Here is a 20394-nt window from a genome sequence, read left to right as displayed (position 1 = left end):
AGAGCTGCCCGCCAGTCAGGAGTCGCCAGAGCTGCCCGCCAGTCAGGAGTCGCCAGAGCTGCCCGCTAGTCAGGAGCTGCCAGAGTGGCCCATCTGCCCGGAGAGGCCAGAGTGGCCCGACTGCCCGGAGCTGCCAGAGTGGCCCGACTGCCCAGAGCTGCCAGAGTGGCCCGACTGCCCGGAGCTGCCAGAGTGGCCCGACTGCCCGGAGCTGCCAGAGTGGCCCGACTGCCCGGAGCTGCCAAAGTGGCCCGACTGCCCGGAGCTGCCAGAGTGGCCCGCCTGTCCTCTGGCCCAGCCCGAGTGGCCCGCCTGTCCTCCGGCCCAGCCCGAGTGGCCCGCCTATCCTCCGGCCCAGCCCGAGTGGCCCGCCTGTCCTCCGGCCCAGCCCGAGTGGCCTGCCTGTCCTCCGGCCCAGCCCGAGTGGTCCGTCTGCCAGGGTCAGCCCGAGTGGCCCGTCTGCCCGGCGTAGCTATTGGCGCCACCGAAGTGGGCGACGCCGAAGGGGGAGTGAGGTCCACGTCCCGCACCTGAGCCACCTCCAGGATAGGTGGGTTGGGGAGGGAGGGTGTTGCACAGTGCCGTCGTTGACGGCAGCCACCCTCCCTTCCCTCCCTTATTGTTTAGGGGTTATTGTTTATTGGTTTTGTTGGGGTATTGGGGATTTTTTTGTGTTTTCTTTTTTAAGGTGCATTCCAGGGTCTGCACCTTGAGGGGGGGTACTGTCACGTCCTGACCAGCAGAGGGAGCAATTGTATTAGTTTTGGTCAGGACGTGGCAGGGTTTTTGTGTGTTAAGTGTTGTGTTGGTGATTGGACTCCCAATTGAAGGCAGGTGTGTTGAGTTGCCTTTGATTGGGAGTCCTATATAGTAGTGTGTGTTTTTCTTTGGGGTTGTGGGTAGTTGTTTTTGCACTGCGTTTTGTGAGCCTGCAAAACTGTTCCTGTTGTCGTGAGTACTGTTTATTGTTTTCCCTGTGGATGCTTTGTGTGTTTTCATTAAAAGAATATGAGTATCCACATACCCGCTGCGCCTTGGTCTTCTCTCCACTACAACACTTGTGACACCCAGAGACAGCAGACAACCCATTCCACTTTCTGGCGGCTTTAGAGAGCCAATGGAAGCCTTAGAAAATGTCACGTTACAGCACAGATGCTGTATTTTCGATAGAGATGTAACAGAAGGACAACAAATTGTCAGACAGGGCACTTCCTGTATGGAATCTTCTCAGGTTTTGGCCTGCCATATGAGTTCTGTTATACTCACAGACACCATTTGAACAGTTTTAGAAACTTTAGAGTGTTTTCTATCCAAATCTACTAATTATATGCATATTCTCGTTTCTGGGCAAGAGTAGTAACCAGTTTAAATCGGGTACAATACTGCCCCCTAGCCCAGACAGGTTAAAATGGATTTATCATGCAATAGATGTCGTTCAGGTGGTGATATTCATTTGTGTCTTCTTCTAATGCCTCTTAAAGTGAAATAAATCTAAAATGGAATTACATTACTGAGTTTAGGTAATCCAAAAAGTTACATAAATGATTACAATTTTGGACAAGTAACTAGGAACTGGATTGCATTTAGAAAGTTACCTACCCAACCCTGTATTAATAATGGGCAGACCATTCTACAGCAACATTAGTCTCTTGTGACAGCTAGTTAGCGCACACAACATTTGGTTCCTTGGTTCATGTCTTCCGGTTTGTCTTGGTTTCTGAGCTCCGTCTCTCTCCCTGGCAGGTGTCTGCAAGGCTACATGAACAGCAGTCTGTCGGTGTTTGACATGGGCGTGCGCTGGAACGTTAGTGAGGAGCAGAGTAGATACTGCAGGTACAGAGACTACAGAGCCTCTCCCTGGAGCCCAGTACCATACGACTTCACTCTGCAGTTCTGGCACGTCCTGGCTGCAAGACTAGCCTTTATCATCGTCTTCGAGGTACGTCAGCACGTCCATTCTCTGTCTGTCTTGATCTCTGTCTGTTTGTCTTGATCTCTGTCTCTGTCTCAGACACTCATTAGGTGTTTCAGGCAGTATGATTCAATGACCTGAAAATCAGAAAGTGGGCAAATACTTTTCCCCGACACTGTACCTTCACATACTGCTGAGATTAGAGAGATTGGCTTGCAACCTGAGGTTTACCAGTCCTCTGGGGATTCTAGATATCCCAGATGCTATGTCCTGCCCATGTTCCCTTAAGCAAGGAACCTATCCCTTAAAACCCATCAGGGAGTTTATGTTTGCCTGTGTTGATTTTCTGTGATCTGAAAATGACAATGGACAACAAAGTCTTGTTCTTTCTCCATTTCCTCCCTCAGCACCTGGTGTTTGGTATCAAGTCGTTCATCGCGTACCTGATCCCAGACATGCCCAAGAGTCTGTGTGACCGCATGCGGAGGGAGAAGTACCTGATGCAGGAGATGATGTATGAAGCAGAGCTGGAGCACCTGCAGAAAGAGAGGAAGAAGAACGGCAGGAGATATCACCACGAGTGGCCTTAGTGTTAGTCATGTTATGTTACGTCCCTGTTATACATACAGTACCTCGTCTGCACCTTAGTGTTAGTCATGTTATGTTACGTCCCTGTACTACATACAGTACCTCGTCTGCACCTTAGTGTTAGTCATGTTATGTTACGTCCCTGTTATACATACAGTACCTCGTCTGCACCTTAGTGTTAGTCATGTTATGTTACATTCCCCTGTACTACATACAGTACCTCGTCTGCACCTTAGTGTTAGTCATGTTATGTTACATCCCCCTGTACTACATACAGTACCTCGTCTGCACCTTAGTGTTAGTCATGTTATGTTACGTCCCTGTTAGACATACAGTACCTCATCTGCACCTTAGTGTTAGTCATGTTATGTTACGTCCCTGTACTACATACAGTACCTCATCTGCAGCTTAGTGTTAGTCATGTTATGTTACGTCCCTGTACTACATACAGTACCTCATCTGCACCTTAGTGTTAGTCATGTTATGTTATGTCCCTGTACTACATACAGTACCTTGTCTGCACACCTAAATCATACACACACAAACACACACACACACACACACACACACACACACACACACACACACACACACACACACACACACACACACACACACACACACCAACATATGCACTCAGATCACATGTTCCCTTCTACACACCAAAGAGGCCCTCTTCTGTCACCAGACCTGAGGCCCTCCCACCATCCTTCCCTGTACCCCGTTTTTGTCCCCTGCTCCCATCTCTGTTACTGTCCCCCACCTCCCCTTTCAGCTCTCCATCCAGCAGGAACCCTAGGCCCTGTCTGTTCCCTGTCACGCCTGTCCTGTGTCATGTCCTGAATACGAATGGGGGGAGAGACCTACCTATCCAATTGTAATGTTTACTATGCAGAACAAGGGCTGCAGATCAGTTCACTACTGACTGTCTGCTCTCTTCTCGTCTCACTCTCATAGCACTCTCCATAGACACAGAATGACTAGAACGGATGTCCCCATTCAAGTCAACGGTCCATAATGGGTGGACAAGACTGGCGGCCATATTGAGTGCACCCGTCAAATTGCTGTGGTCTGAGGGCCTTTGTCCCTTTCTATGTCATTCTATTTCTACGTCGCTCTTCTCTATGTGGCAGCTAGCCTATAGCAGCCTGCTATGACATAAGACACTCCGGTCCGGTCCGGTGCAGCTCACAACACGGCTGTGTGTTCTGTGTTTGTCTTCCATGGACTTGGTATAGGCCAGTCACTGTCCTATGTGGCTGTCTGACTGTGCTACTGTACTGTGGCACTGATAGTGGTTCCTCTTGTTGCTTAAGTGATTCTATTGACGTATGTACGTGTCTACCAAAAATAACAATGGACAATAATAATGTTGTTTATGCATAATGACTGTAAGTAATATTGCCCTCAAAGCATGCTGATTCTTTAAAGCATTTTGGTTCATTTGTTGAACTGCAGCATATCTGGGAAGATGTTACCATTCAGAAGTTTGATAGAGGTTTAATTATCTCTATTTAAATCATGTAAAATGCATGGTTCATTTAGTTTTTGTAATTTCTTGGACAGACAAAGTCCCTGTCTTGATGCCTGGTTTACTGCACAGTCCGTTTCTATTCTGTGTGAGCTGAATGTTAGACATTTATTTATAATATTGCTGAGCTTGACTGTGTCTTGAGTTGTGGATGCTAATATGTGAATATGGTGTGTGGATATTACTACAGTTTTAACCAACCACAAAATGTGTCACAAACATCACTCGTGCCTGTTGGTGCTGCAAATGCTTTACTGTACGTGCAAGAAAATGTTTCTTGTAATTTTTCTCCAGTATGATTTACAACAACAAACTGAACTGTCTGTCCCCCAAGGATTTTGTTTGGAGGAATGTTGTGATGAGAAAAATAGGAAAATATAACTGCCAAATTCTGGCATTTATTTTCCTCTGTTGATAGCTCTGCAAGTAGAGAAAACCAACCCAACAGCAACATGTGAGTCCTGTAGTGAACTATACTGTACAGACACTGGAGGGCAGTGAGTGCACTGGCAAATCTGTTCTTCCATTTACAGAATCTGTTTCTCATTGGCTACTGGAAGCAGAGAATCTGTTTTCTCACTGGGTACTGGAAGCAGAGAATCTGTCTTCTCATTGGCTACAGGAAGCACTCAGAATGTGGCTGATGATGCATCCCAAATGGCACCCTATTCCCTTGGTAGTACACTACTTTTGAACAGGGCCCATAGGGAATAGGGTGCACTACTTTTGACCAGGACCCATAGGGATTAGGGTGCACTACTTTTGACCAGGACCCATAGGGAATAGGGTGCACTATTTTTGACCTGGACTCATAGGGAATAGGGTGCACTACTTTTGACCAGGACCCATAGGGAATAGGGTGCACTACTTTTCACCTGGGCCCATAGGGAATAGGGTGCACTACTTTTGACCTGGGCCCATAGGGAATAGGGTGCACTACTTTTGACCTGGACCCACTGGGTCAGATTAGACATACCAGTAGCTTGGATGTCGTGGGCATCAGAGAGGAACGTCCAGGCACTATACTTCATATTTCATACTTTCATGCCAAAATACATTAACAGCGCTCCAAATATCATTCGGTTTTCATTCTTAAATTGAGCTCAAATATTAAATACAGTCAGATCATAACATTCTCTCTTGTTTGGAAAAAAACAACATAAATTCACAGGAATTAGTTTAGTTGTACCCGAGCAAACAATATGAAGTTCTGAGAACGTTCCGCTGAACCTAAGCAAAAATCACGAGGACGTCGCAATGTAACATACCCTAGACTGAGTTTTGTGATGCTGCCTTTCTTGGTGGTCGATTCTGATATTCTGAAATGTTCTGAAAGATCTGGAATATAGCAGCGTGGTTTTAACCCTGAGGATTTCCAGGACAAGCATTTCAGGAGCATGACAAACACATACCATCTGTGAAATTACCAGTAGGATAAGATAATAATATTTAGCAGGGAAACAAACCCACAATCCTGACATTGCTAGAACCGTGATTACATTTTACACATTTTAGTCATTTAGCAGACGCTCTTATCCAGAGCGACTTACAGTAGTGAATACATACATTTCATTCCCCATACTTGTCCCCCGTGGGAATTGAACCCACAACCCTGGCGTAGCAAACGCCATGCTCTACCAACTGAGCCACACGGGAACACAAGATCACATTCCCTTATCCAACATGTTAAGATAGTCAATCACACGTTCTCTTTCCTTTTGGATTGGGCACTTTGGAGATAAACAAAATATGATAGATTTAGGAAATGGGATTTTGATTACTTTGGTTTGGTAGTTTAGAGTTGACCTAGCCCTATTTCATTATAAACAACAATATAACTGTTTAGAGTTGACCTAGCCCTGATACATTATAAACAACAATATAACTGTTTAGAGGTGACCTAGCCCTATTTCATTATAAACAACAATATAACTCTGTTTAGAGTTGACCTAGCCCTATTTCATTATAAACAACAATATAACTGTTTAGAGTTGACCTAGCCCTATTTCATTATAAACAACAATATAACTGTTTAGAGTTGACCTAGCCCTATTTCATTATAAACAACCTCTGTTTAGAGGTGACCTAGCCCTATTTCATTATAAACAACAATATAACTCTGTTTAGAGGTGACCTAGCCCTATTTCATTATGAACAACAATATAACTCGTTTAGAGTTGACCTAGCCCTATTTCATTATAAACAACAATATAACTCTGTTTAGAGGTGACCTAGCCCTATTTCATTATAAACAACAATATAACTCTGTTTAGAGGTGACCTAGCCCTATTTCATTATAAACAACAATATAACTCTGTTTAGAGGTGACCTAGCCCTATTTCATTATAAACAACAATATAACTCTGTTTAGAGGTGACCTAGCCCTATTTCATTATAAACAACAATATAACTCTGTTTAGAGGTGACCTAGCCCTATTTCATTATAAACAACAATATAACTCTGTTTAGAGGTGACCTAGCCCTATTTCATTATAAACAACAATATAACTCTGTTTAGAGGTGACCTAGCCCTATTTCATTATAAACAACAATATAACTCTGTTTAGAGGTGACCTAGCCCTATTTCATTATAAACAACAATATAACTCTGTTTGGAGGTGACCTAGCCCTATTTCATTATAAACAACAATATAACTCTGTTTAGAGGTGACCTAGCCCTATTTCATTATAAACAACAATATAACTCTGTTTAGAGTTGACCTAGCCCTATTTCATTATAAACAACAATATAACTCTGTTTAGAGGTGACCTAGCCCTATTTCATTATAAACAACAATATAACTCTGTTTAGAGGTGACCTAGCCCTATTTCATTATAAACAAAAGTTGAACTTAGAGAACTTAGTCACTTTTACTTTTATTGTAAATTATTTAACTTGTACTTTTATTTTTACACTTGTACTTTTATTGTATATTATTTAACTTTTACTTTTATTATGAAAGTAGTGCTTTAATTGTAAATTATTTAACTTTTAATTTGATTGTAAATTATTAAACTCTTACTTTTATTATTTAAATTGTACTTTTATTGTAAATTATTTCACTTAATTTTATTGTAAATTATTAAACTTACTTTTATTAATTAAATTGTACTTTATCGTAAATTATTTAACTAACTTTTATTGTTAATTATTTAAATTTGAATTTATTGTAAATGTATTGTAAATTACTTTCAACTGTTATCATTTTCCAATGTACTTTTCCATGTATTGTATATATTGTTTACTTTCTATAAATGTGTTATTTTTTTCCAGTTTACTTTGCTATGTATATTCTTTTCAAATGTATTATTATTATCTATGATTGTGTATAATATTTTTTGTAGCGATTCTGAATGCAATCGACCAGCATGACGTTCACCTCTCTGTACCTGCAATCGAGGCAATGTAACCATAGAAAAATAATTACAAGAACAGTATTCCTGTTCATTCTCCCCTGTTCTGATGGGCTTTTTCCCAGAAATCTAGAAATCATATATCTATGAACGTTAAAAGAAAAAATCCACTTTTCCTCAGCTGTCCTCTGAATGTTTGACAGGTGATTTAACTTTGTATCATATTTTCTTAGCTGCTATCAATAGACATTCATTTGCTTTTTCAAAATATATATTTTTGCACTCCTGCATTTGCATGACTATGATGCACCAACACTTATAAGTCAGTTGCTTAAGCACCTTAAATTAAAGTAAAAAAAAGCTGTTAATTTATTGTATCAAATGAACACATATAGAGAATCAGAGTTTATATTATAATCATCATCAGAAAATAACCACATACAGTCAGTACATCCATGTATAGTCAAGAATATTTTATTTCTTTTTTTATACATATCACTGTTGCTATTGTCAGAATACACTGTCCAACACATCAGTTAAAAACATGATTTGCTAAATATTAATTTGTTTCCTCATATACAGTGCCTTCAGAATGTATTCACAGCCATTTACTTTTTCCACATTTCGTTGTGTTACAGCCTGAATTAAACATGGATTAAATTTAGATTTTGTGTCCCTGGCCTACACACAATACCCCATAATGTCAAAGTAGAATTGTTTTTAGAATTTTTTACAAATGAATTAAAAATGAAAAGCTCAAATGTCTTGAGTCAATAAGTATTCAACCCCTTTGTTATGGTAAGCCTAAATAAGTTCAGGATTAAACATTTGCTTAACAAGTCACATAATAAGTTGCATTGATTCATCTGCGTGCAATAATAGTGTTTCAGATGATTTTTGAACGACTACCTCATCTCTGTACCCCACACATACAATTATCTCTAATGTCCTTCAGTCCAGCAGTGAATTTCAAACACATATTCAACCACAAAGATCAGGGAGGTTTTCCAATTCCTCGCAAAGAAGGGCACCTATTGGTAGATTGGTAAAACTATAAAAGCAGACATTGAATATCCCTTTGAGCATGGTGAACTTATTAATTACACTTTGGATGCTGTATCAATACACCCAGTCACTACAAATATCCAGGCGTCCTTCAGTTGCCAGAAAGGAAGGAAAACTGCTCAGCGATTTCACCATGAGGCCGATGGTGACTTCAAAACAGTTATAGAGTTTAAAGGATGTGGATAGGTGAAAACTGAGGATGGATCAACAACATTGTAGTTACCCCACAATACTGACCTAAATGACAGGGTGAAAAGAAGGAAGCCTGTACAGATTAACAAATATTACAAAACATCCTGTTCACAGGAGGTTGGTGGCACCATAATTGACAAAGCGTTATGTCTGGGGCAAATCCAACACAACACATCACTGAATAGCACTCTTCATATTTTCAAGCAGAGTGGTAGTTGCATCATGTTATGGGTATGCTTGTAATCGTTAAGGTCTAGAGAGTGTTTTAGGATAAAAAGAAGCAGAATAGAGCTAAGCAGAGGCGAAATCCTAGCGGAAAACCTGGTTCAGTCTGCTTACCAACAGACAGTGGAGACAAATGCACTTTTCAGCAGGACAATAACCTAAAACACAAATCCAAATATACACTGGAGTTACTTACCAAGACAACATTGAATGTTCCTGAGTGGCCGACTTGTAATTTTGACTTAAATCTGCCTTAAGATCTATGGCAAAACTTGAAAATGGCTGTATAGCAAAGACTAACAACCAACTTGACAGACCTCCAAGAATGTAAGAATTTTAAAAAGAATAATGTGCAAATATTGTACTATCCAGGTGTGCAAATCTCTTAGAGACTTACCCAGAAAGACTCACAGCTGTAATCGCTGTAATCGCTGAATACTTATGTAAATTTGATATTTCTGTATTTCATTTTCAATACATTTGTAAAAATGTCTAAAAAACATGTTTTCACTTTGTAATTATGGTGTATTGTGTGTCGATGTGTGAGAAAAACATCTATGTAATACATTTTGAGTTCAGTCTGTAACACAACAACATGTGGAATAAGTCAAGGGGTATGAACACTTTCTGAAGGCTCTGTAAATACAAGACACAGTCTCATCATACATTTACACATTTGATCATTCTTTTGAGGATTGTTTTGTTTTGGGACTGATTGGCTGAGGAATGGTCAAACATTTTCCCTTTGATGTGATTGGACTGAAAACACCTTCCCTTCGATGTGGTTGGTCATTTGAAATCTATGCATGTCGTAATCATGACTACAGCATCCATCTTGAACAGTGTCCAAAGGAGATATTGATTATGAGTGTTTTTTAGTGTTGAGTCTGCATTAATCAGAGCTTACCTGTGTCAAGTCTATAAGTCAATGATTAGTGTCTTGGAAAACATGTCACTATTCTGTCCAACAACAAAATAGTTTCTTATTTCATCATGATTGATCATACATGATGTTTCTCAGTCAAGATAATGGATTGTTGATTGATTGTATAATACCCTGATTGATGTACGAGGCTGACTTTTCTTCCAAAGACATGTTGTAAAGAAGAGCATTTTGTTGCATTGTGTTTTCATATGTCATCATAATGCTTATTAGTGTTTCTGGGACGGACGCAGCGAAACCTTTCTTGGTGAAGCTTAAGGCCTAGATTCAATCAGATCAAGAGTTAACGGGCGATAGCAGACACCCGCATAGCTGATGTTTTGGAGGTGTCGCTGTAAAGCTGAATTTAAGCTGAATTTCCACAATGCGGATTAAATAGGAGCCCAAAGACTGGAAATTGGAATCTGGGTGGAAATATTGTTTTGTTGATATTATTTTAGAACTCACCTGGTTAAAAAGGATGAATAAAAATATATAAATACAAAGATCAAATAATCTGGTGGGTCACATGGAAATGAGAATGATTTTAGTTGTTGCAGCACACAAAAAAAATGTTTTTGCACCTTCAGGGGGCGGTTTCCCAGACACAGATTAAGACTACTCCTGGACTAAATAGCAAGATCAATGTAGAATCTCCATTTAAAAAAATGGATTAGGAATCTGTGTCCCTGAAACGTGTCTCTGAATCTGTGTCCCTGAAACGTGTCTCTGAATCTGTGTCCCTGAAACGGCCCCTAAAGGTGTTTGATGGAAGCACAGTAGACCATAGATTTCCTATCTATATGATGTCATCCATTTGTCTAACATGAGGTATGTCAATACTGAACACTGTTATCACTTCATCCCTATGGAAAAGCATAGCAGAATATGTACAAAGAGAATGATCATATGATATAACATAATCAGATTTGGATATCACCCTTTTTCTGTAATAAATCATGGCTCTTTTAAATCAACTGCTTCTCAGAATGTTATTATATGTTACTTCATATTCACACACCTCATTTTGCACTCTAGGTGCTTGGAGTGCTTGGAATACAAAGTCAACGAAGCAAATGAATAAAATCGTCTCTGTGTTGCTCTTCATGACTTTTTGTTTTACAGAGTGAACTAGACTGGTGGTGAGTAGGAGACGGGAGTTACTGCTCTTATCATGTAGTCATTAATCATCTTTGTTTTACAGAGAGAACTAGACTGGTGGTGAGTAGGAGATGGGAGTTACTGCTCTTATCATGTAGTCATTTATCATCTTTGTTTTAATAGAGAGAACTAGACTGGGGGTAAGTAGGAGACGGGAGTTACTGCTCTTATCATGTAGTCATTAATCATCTTTGTTTTAATAGAGAGAACTAGACTGGTGGTGAGTAGGAGATGGGAGTTACTGCTCTTTTCATGTAGTCATTAATCATCTTTGTTTCAATAAGGTTAGGGTTAGGGGAAGGGTTAGGAAAAGGGTTAAGGTTAAGGTTAGGAGAAGGGTTAGGAAAAGGGTTGAGGTTAGAAAAAGGGTTAACTAAAGGTGTTAAGGTTAAGGGAAGGGTTAACTAAAGGGGTTGAGGTTAGGGGAAGGGTAAACTAAAGGGGTTGAGGTTAAGGGAAGGGTTAACTAAAGGTGTTAAGGTTAAGGGAAGGGTTAACTAAAGGGGTTAAGGTTAGGGGAAGGGTTAACTAAAGGGGTTAAGGTTAGAAAAAGGGTTAACTAAAAGGGTTAAGGTTAAGGGAAGGGTTAACTAAAGGGGTTGAGGTTAGGGGAAGGGTTAACTAAAAAGGTTAACGTCAGGGGAAGGGTTAACTAAAAGGGTTAAGGTTAGGAGAAGGGTTAACTAAAAGGTTAAGGTTAGGGGAAGGGTTAATTAAAAGGGTTAAGGTTAAGGGAAGGGTTAACTAAAAGGGTTAAGGTTAGGGGAAGGGTTAACTAAAGGGGTTAAGGTTAGGGGAAGGGTTAACTAAAAGGGTTAAGGTTAGGGGAAGGGTTAACTAAAGGGGTTAAGGTTAGAAAAAGGGTTAACTAAAGGGGTTAATGGTCTGAATATTTACTTTGATCTCATGCTCTTTTTATACATTTCTAAATTAACATATTATTTCCACAGATTAGTCTTTTAAATTAACATATTATGTCCACAGTTTATCAGCGTGCGCCCAAGATGTTCCCTTCGTTGATGATGCTTGTTATGCTTTATGTTTGAACCAAAAGATTACGTGTTACAAAGATTAAGTGAAAAGGAAACAATGAAATACTGTATATTAAATGAAATAATATTGTATGTTGAGGTTAATACTATGTACAATATGTAGCAATATGATATTGAAAACAACAGCCTGAGAAATTCAACATGCTGTAAACTATTGTCTTTTAACAGATTCACTTTGTCATCCTCATCACCCTAATTACAACCCTAATTACTATGACACACTCCTCTCTATTGTCATTGGTTGCACTAATTGCACTGTTTGTCTACATAACCTGGTTCACACATTCATGACATCACCCTGAAGAAGACACAGTGATGCTGAAACGGTGGTTTATCCAATAGATTACTGGTACATTTATATAGCGTGTGTAACTCTCTTTATATTTATTGCAGACACAGATTGCCCCTTTAAGAGGTTTGATTCCCATGTGGTACTAGTATGAAAAAAATTGTTAAAAGGTATGCATTGGGGCTTCCAGAGTGGGGCACTGTTCTATGTCACTGCATCGCAGTGCTTGAGTCGTCACTACAGACCTGGGAAATCAAAGCCTTGAACAAACTTAAGGCAGTATGAACAGTTGAGATACTCAGTTCCAGGAGGTAACATGTGAACACACTCCAAACACAGCCGGTGACCACAGGGTTTGAAGACTATGTAAGTCTTCTTGTCATTATTCAGACACAAATCACAGGTAGGAGGTATATGCTGACCCCTCTGCTCCTGCTGCTGACCCCTCTGCTCCTGCTGCTGACCCCTCTGCTCCTGCTGCTGATCCCTCTGCTCCTGCTGCTGACCCCTCTGCTCCTGCTGCTGACCGCTCTGCTCCTGCTGCTGACCCCTCTGCTCCTGCTGCTGATCCCTCTGCTCCTGCTGCTGACCCCTCTGCTCCTGCTGCTGATCCCTCTGCTCCTGCTGCTGACCCATCTGCTCCTGCTGCTGACGCCTCCGTTGCTGGTCCCTCCGCTGCTGACCCCTCTGCTCCTGCTGCTGACGCCTCCACGGCTGGTGCCTCCGCTTCTGAAGCCTCCACTGCTTACGCCTCCGCTGCTGTATATAGTATAATACACAGTAACATATATCTGAATATCATGCAATGGAGACGTAACATTGGCTGCATTGAACCAAACATACACAATGCTGTTATAAAACAGCAGTATCTAGCCTCAACACTTACTGTCAGAACAATAGACCTATATTGTCACTACAAACTCTGTAAAACATGAAGCTAAGTATGTCAGTCCCAGCTCTGAGTTAGTTTTTGGGATTGACTATGATGACTGAAACACACAATTCTCTTCACAGGAACATCACACAAGGCCAAATCTAAACACCTGATCATTTATTTTTCAAAAAGCTGTATTGTAATATAGAAGAGTGAATCACAGAAGCTGGTCTGCTTAACACGATAAGCATGCTTCTGCCAAACCTTTAAAAAACATTTGAATCATTGAAATATTCAGATGTATATAAGAACCATCAGATCAGAGTACTGTAGCTAGGATGTCAACTGAATTACATTACATATCTGTACAACATTCATCAGTAGTATCTGTCATGAAGCAGAGGCTAAGCATGGTTAGTCAACGGGGTATTCTACCTCCACGTGTACCAGGATGGAAACCACCTCACAGAGAAATTTCAATGATATGCCACTAGTTTACAACAGATACTTACTGTACTGGTGAACATTTCCAAACTGTTAAAATAAATTGGAGTTGAAGTTGTCAACAGTTGAAGTTGAAGTTATGGATGGCGGAGGATGTAAAATAAAATGTACGAACAGAAATAATGAACAAAAATGTACGAACAGAGATGCTGATACGTATGTATAGGTGTATTGTGAGACTACCTGTGTTACAGGTTTACCTGAAGCAGTCGTCATTGTGCTTGGACTGCCCAATTTAAAGCCAACCGATACAATTCTTATCAAGACTAGCTCCTTTTTACATTTATTTGTGACTTATTTTTGTTTTGCAGTGTTTGGGAGTAGAACTACATGTAGTTCAACTAGTAAAGGAACTGCATTTTGCAGTATCTTGGTGGTAGTTGAACTAAATTGTCACGTTCACTGTCCTCAAACTCCCTGTCATAGATAAGCCAAGGTGCAGCGTGCTGGTAATTCCACATTCTTTATTAAAGTGAAACTGAACAAAACAAAAACCAGTTAAACAGAATCGAACGTGACGCAACTGAGGCGCACACAAACACACAGAAATAATAATTACCCACAAACACAGGTGGGAAAAAGGCTGCCTAAGTATGATTCCCAATCAGAGACAATGATAGACAGCTGCCTCTGTTTGGAAACCATACTCAGCCAAAACAAAGAAATACGAAAACTAGATTGCCCACCCCACATCACACCCTGACCTAACCAAATAAAACCGGCTCTCTAAGGTCAGGGCGTGACAGTACCCCCCCAAAGGTGCGGACTCCCGGCCGCAAACCTGAACTCCCTATAGGGGAGGGTCCGGGTGGGCATTTACCCTTGGTGGTGGCTCCGGTTCGGAGCATAGCCCCCGCTCCGCCCACTGATCCCTCCGCTTGTGACACCGGACCGTGGATCGTCGCCGGAGGAACTGGACCGTCGATCATTGCCTAAGGCTCTGAACTGGGAACCCTCGGTGGAGGTTCTGGACTGCCGACCGCCGCTGGAGTCTCCAGACTGGAGACCGCCGCTGGGGATTCCGGACCGTAGCTAGAGGCTCCGTGCCATGGATCATCACTACAGGCTCCGCGCCGTGGATCATCACTGGAGGCTTCGTGCCATGGATCATCACTGGAGGCTTCGTGCCATGGATCATCCCTACAGGCTCCGGGCCATGGATCATCACTGGATGCTTCGTGCCATGGATTATCACTGGAGGCTCCAGGCCATGGATTATCACTGGAGGCTTCGGGCCATGGATCATCACTACAGGCTCCGTGCCATGGATCATCACTACAGGCTCTATGCCATGGATCATCACCACAGGCTCCGCACCGTGGATTATCACTGGAGGCTTCGTGACAAGGATTATCACTGGAGGCTTCGTGCCATGGATCATCCCTACAGGCTCCGGGCCATGGATTATCACTGGATGCTTCGTGCCATGGATCATCACTGGAGGCTTCGGACCATGGATCATCACTGGAGGCTTCTTACGTGGAGCTGGAACAGGTCTCAACAAACTGGGGAGACGAACTGGAGGTCTGGAGCATAGGGCTGGCACAACCGGCCCTGGCTGGATGCCCATTTTAGCTCGGTGAGTGTGGAGAGCTGGCACGGGACGCACTGGGCTATGAAGGCACACTGAAGGCATTGTGCATAGAGCCAACGCAGAACACACTGGACCGTGGAGGCGCACCGGAGGTCTAGAGCACAGTGCTGGCACAACTCGTCCTGGCTGGATCCCCCTGTAGCCCGGCAAATGCGGGGAGCTGGAACAGGCCGCACTGGGCTGTGCTGGCGAACTGGGGGTACCGTGTGTTGAGCTGGCGCAGGATAACCTGGGCCAAAGAGACGCACCGGAGACCTGGAACGTTGAGCCAGCACAATCCTTCCTGGCTGAATGCCCACTCTAGCACGGCAACTGCTGGGAGCTTGCACTGAGCGCACCGAGCTGTGGCTACCTACCTCATACCCATATTTGTTTTTGTTTTTTTGCTCTTTTCAGACCAGTATTTCTACTTGCACATCCTCATCTGCACATCTATCACTCCAGTGTTAATTGCTACATTGTAATTACTTCGCCAATATGACCTATTTATTGCCTTACCTCCTTTCTTCATTTGCACACACTGTATACAGATTTTTCTAATGTGTTATTGACTGTACGTTTGTTTATCCCATGTGTAACTCTGTGTTGCTGTTTTGCTTTATCTTGGCCAGGTCGCAGTTGTAAATGAGAACTTGTTCTCAACTGGCCTACCTGGTTAAATAAAGGTGAAATAAATAAATTAAATAAAAGAGTCTATCTGGTAAGCCAGAGACTATAGTATTCAAGTATAAGCCATAGACTATAGTATTTTAAGTATAAGAGTCTATCTGGAAAGATCCTTATTTGTATATACTAGAGCTGTTTAGTGGAACAAACCACCACTGCATCTCAAAGCCATACCGACCTCATTCAAAAATAATGTCAAAAGCTGGCCAATGAGTAACCAGCAGAACTGTTTTTTCTGTTTGTACCTCTGTAATGTGTCCCAATAAAAAACAAAAAAGTAAGCGTAAATAAGTCTCTGGGGCCATACTCGAGAACTTTTGTTAAGACCATTGGTTTAAACCATTGACCTAAATGGCTAGATTCTGGCTTTACTCGTAGTCCAACCTGGCGCAATTAGCCATGATGCTGAAGGTGGCTAGCTTCTGGCTTTACTCATAGTCTTCCATTATATCCAAGATGGCGTTGCAGTCAGATGTGTGTTTTGTCTTGACCCGTCCTGTTCCGTGTAAATATCGTTTTCCTAGTTTTTTTCCGTATATATTTTGTATATATTTTAAACTCACTTTCCATCTACGGACTGAATATACTGTCCTGCAACCCGCCTCACCCAATGTGGTACGCCTTAGATAGCCCTTTTGTCCTACCCCCACACATGCGGTGACCTCACCTGGCTTAACTGGTGCCCCTAGAGACAAAATCTCTCTCATCGTCACTCAATGCCTAGGTTTACCTCCACTGTACTCATATCCTACCATACCCTTGTCTGTACATTATGCCTTGAATCTATTCTTCCGCACGCAGAAATCTGCTCCTTTTACTCTCTGTTCCGAACGCACTAGACGACCAGTTCTTATAGCCTTTAGCCGTACCCTTATCCTACTCCTCCTCCTGTCCTCTGGTGATGTAGAGGTTAACCCAGGCCCTGCAGCCCCCAGCACCACTCCTATTCCCCAGGCGCTCTCATTTGTTGACTTCTGTAACCGTAAAAGCCTTGGTTTCATGTATGTTAACATCAGAAGCCTCCTCCCTAAGTTTGTTTTATTCACTGCTTCTACTTTTAAAAATCCACCTTTCCAGAAACAAGTCTATCACTGTTGCCGCTTGTTATAGACCCCCCTCAGCCCCCACCTGTGCCCTGGACACCATATGTGAATTGATTGCCCCCCATCTATCTTCAGAGTTCGTACTTTCAGGTGACCTAAACTGGGATATGCTTAACACATCGGCCGTCCTACAATCTAAGCTAGATGCCCTCAATCTCAAACAAATTATCAAGGAACCTACCAGGTACAACCCTAAATCCGTAACCATGGGCATCCTCTTAGATATCATCCTGACCAACTTGCCCTCTAAATACACCTCTGCTGTCTTCAACCAGGATCTCAGCGATCACTGCCTCATTGCCTGCATCCGTAATGGGTCCGCAGTCAAATGACCACCCCTCATCACTGTCAAACGTTCCCAAAAACACTTCAGCAAGCATGCCTTTCTAATCGACCTGGCCAAGGTATCCTGGAAGGATTTTGACCTCATCCCGTCAGTAAAGGATGCCTGGTTGCTCTTTAAAAGTGCTTTCCTCACCATCTTAAATAAGCATGCCCCATTCCAAAAATGTAGAATTAAGAACAGATATAGCCCTTGGTTCACCCCAGACTTGACTGCCCTTGACCAGCACAAAAACATCCTCTAGCATTCTGCATCAGCATCGAATGGCCCCCACGATATGCAACATTTTAGGGAAGTCAGGAACCAATATACACAGTCAGTTAGGAAAGCTAAGACTATCTTTTTCAAACAGAAATTTGCCTCCTGTAGCTCAAATTCCCCAAAGTTTTGGGACACTGTAAAGTCCATGGAGAATAAGAGTACCTCCTCCCAGCTGCCCACTGCACTGAGGCTAGGAAACACTGTCACCACCGATAAATCTACGATAATCGAGAATTTCAATAAGCATTTTTCTACAGCTGCCCATGCTTTCCACCTGGCTACCCCTACCCCGGCCAACAGCTCTGCACCCCCTGCAGCAACTTGACCATGCCCCCCCCCGCCCTGTTTCATTATAAACAACAATATAACTGTTTAGAGTTGACCTAGTCCTGTTTCATTATGAACAACAATATAACTCTGTTTAGAGTTGACCTAGTCCTGATACATTATAAACAACATACTGTTTAGAGTTGACCTAGTCCTATTTCATTATGAACAACAATATAACTGTTTAGAGTTGACCTAGTCCTGATACATTATAAATAACATTTGAACTTAGAGTTGTTCTGGGCACTTAACTAAAGGCCCAGAGACCAACCACACGTACAATCCTGAAGACCCAGAGACCAACCACACATACAGTCCTGAAGGCCCAGAGACCAACCACACGTACAATCCTGAAGGCCCAGAGACCAACCACACATACAGTCCTGAAGACCCAGAGACCAACCACACATACAGTCCTGAAGGCCCAGAGACCAACCACACATACAGTCCTGAAGGCCCAGAGACCAACCACACATACAGTCCTGAAGGCCCAGAGACCAACCACACATACAGTCCTGAAGACCCAGAGACCAACCACACATACAGTCCTGAAGACCCAGAGACCAACCACACATACAGTCCTGAAGGCCCAGAGACCAACCACACATACAGTCCTGAAGGCCCAGAGACCAACCACACATACAGTCCTGAAGGCCCAGAGACCAACCACACATACAGTCCTGAAGACCCAGAGACCAACCACACATACAGTCCTGAAGACCCAGAGACCAACCACACATACAGTCCTGAAGACCCAGAGACCAACCACACATACAGTCCTGAATACCCAGAGACCAACCACACATACAGTCCTGAAGACCCAGAGACCAACCATAACCAGCGGTATGATTTATATAATTTCTGATGAAAGTTAGAAGCTTCAGTGGAGCAGAGCTCTGGAACTGATGAATTGTTAGCCAGGTCACACAAGTTTTGAAGCCACACCTTTATTTGTGTATACATACAAGCAGAGATTTACAGACTGTGGCTTTAAGGGATAAAGTAGCAGTAGCGTGAATGTGGTCAGAGTGACAGCTAACCAGGCGCGATCGGGACAAATACTTCACTTGTTTATAGGGGACATTCCTGGAACTCTTGCAAATGGGATTTCTGGGAATCTTGGGAAAGTTACCAGAATGTTGCAACTCTAATTGTTTAACTTAAATTGCAAAATAATTTCACTTGTACTTTTTTTGTAAATTATTGAACTTTTACTTTTATTATTAAACTTGTACTTTTATTGTAAATTATTTAACTTTTAATTTAATTGTAAATCATTAAACTCTTACTTTTATTATTTCAATTGTACTTTTATCATAAATGATTTAACTTAGACTTTTATTGTAAATGATTTCAATTTGACTTTTATTGTAAATTATTTAATTTTCAATTCTTATCATTTTCCAGTTTACTTTTCTATGTATCGTATATACTGTTTACTTTCTATAAATATGTTATTTATTTCCAGTTTACTGGAAAAGTCGAGCAGTGAATTTCAAACACATATTCAACCACAAAGACCAGGGAGGTTTTCCAATTCCTCGCAAAGAAGGGCACCTATTGGTAGATTGGTAAAACTATAAAAGCAGACATTGAATATCCCTTTGAGCATGGTGAACTTATTAATTACACTTTGGATGCTGTATCAATACACCCAGTCACTACAAATATCCAGGCGTCCTTCAGTTGCGGATTAAATAGAGCCCTAAGACTGGAAATTGGAATCTGGGTGGAAATATTGTTTTGTTTATATTATTTTAGAACTCACCTGGTTAAAAATTATGAATAAAAATATATAAATACAAAGATCAAATAATCTGGTGGGTCACATGGAAATGAGAATGATTTTTGTTGTTGCAGCACACAAAAAAAATATTTTTGCACCTTCAGGGGGCGGTTTCCAGGACACAGATTAAGACTAGTCCTGGACTAAATAGCAAGATCAATGTAGAATCTCCATTAAAAAAAATGGATTAGGAATCTGTGTCCCTGAAACGTGTCTCTGAATCTGTGTCCCTGAAACGGCCCCTAAAGGTGTTTGATGGAAGCACAGTAGACCATAGATTTACTATCTATACGATGTCATCAGTTTGTCTAACATGAGGTATGTCAATACTGAACACTGTTATCACTTCATCCCTATGGAAAAGCATAGCAGAATATGTAGAAAGAGAATGATCATATGATGTAACATAATCAGATTTGGATATCACCCTTTTTCTGTAATAAATCATGGCTCTTTTAAATCAACTGCTTCTCAGAATGTTATTATATGTTACTTCATATTCACACACCTCATTTTGCACTCTAGGTGCTTGGAGTGCTTGGAATACAAAGTCAACGAAGCAAATGAATAAAATCGTCTCTGTGTTGCTCTTCATGACTTTTTGTTTTACAGAGTGAACTAGACTGGTGGTGAGTAGGAGACGGG

General features: G+C 41.8%; 2 protein-coding genes and 1 long non-coding RNA gene across 6 annotated transcripts in view; 1 reads left to right on the top strand and 2 right to left on the bottom strand.

Annotated features, from left to right (window-relative positions):
- Positions 1 to 10766, top strand: part of LOC106584753 (anoctamin-3) — a 95239-nt gene extending 84473 nt beyond the window's left edge. For 2 of the 4 annotated variants that reach the window (XM_045706302.1, XM_045706303.1), the window contains exons 18-19: positions 1744 to 1939; positions 2320 to 6105. In XM_045706302.1, the coding sequence (XP_045562258.1) occupies positions 1744 to 1939; positions 2320 to 2502 (379 nt within the window). In that variant the 3' untranslated portion in view covers positions 2503 to 6105. Of the gene's footprint in view, positions 1 to 1743; positions 1940 to 2319; positions 6112 to 6208 lie in introns of those variants that run through there. The other 2 variants (XR_006761514.1, XM_045706301.1) reach the window with 2 other exon arrangements.
- On the bottom strand, positions 5788 to 6193 carry LOC123729846 (uncharacterized). The gene is made up of 3 exons (XR_006761515.1): positions 6100 to 6193; positions 5932 to 6059; positions 5788 to 5837 (listed from the first exon to the last, which is right to left on the bottom strand). It is a non-coding gene; the product is annotated as an uncharacterized lncRNA (long non-coding RNA).
- A 1762-nt stretch (positions 10767 to 12528) lies between the features above and the next one.
- On the bottom strand, positions 12529 to 13850 carry LOC123729880 (UPF0746 protein DDB_G0281095-like). The gene is made up of 2 exons (XM_045706455.1): positions 13678 to 13850; positions 12529 to 13050 (listed from the first exon to the last, which is right to left on the bottom strand). The coding sequence occupies exons 1-2, from the start codon at positions 13690 to 13692 to the stop codon at positions 12529 to 12531; spliced, it is 537 nt and encodes a 178-aa protein (XP_045562411.1). The 5' UTR covers positions 13693 to 13850.
- Positions 13851 to 20394: the final 6544 nt, after the last annotated feature.

Source organism: Salmo salar, chromosome ssa23, assembly GCF_905237065.1.
Source record: "Salmo salar chromosome ssa23, Ssal_v3.1, whole genome shotgun sequence".
In the NCBI taxonomy this organism is placed as follows: Eukaryota; Metazoa; Chordata; class Actinopteri; order Salmoniformes; family Salmonidae; genus Salmo; species Salmo salar.
The sequence above is the reverse complement of the archived record's forward strand: the minus strand, read 5'-3'. Positions and strand labels throughout refer to the sequence as shown.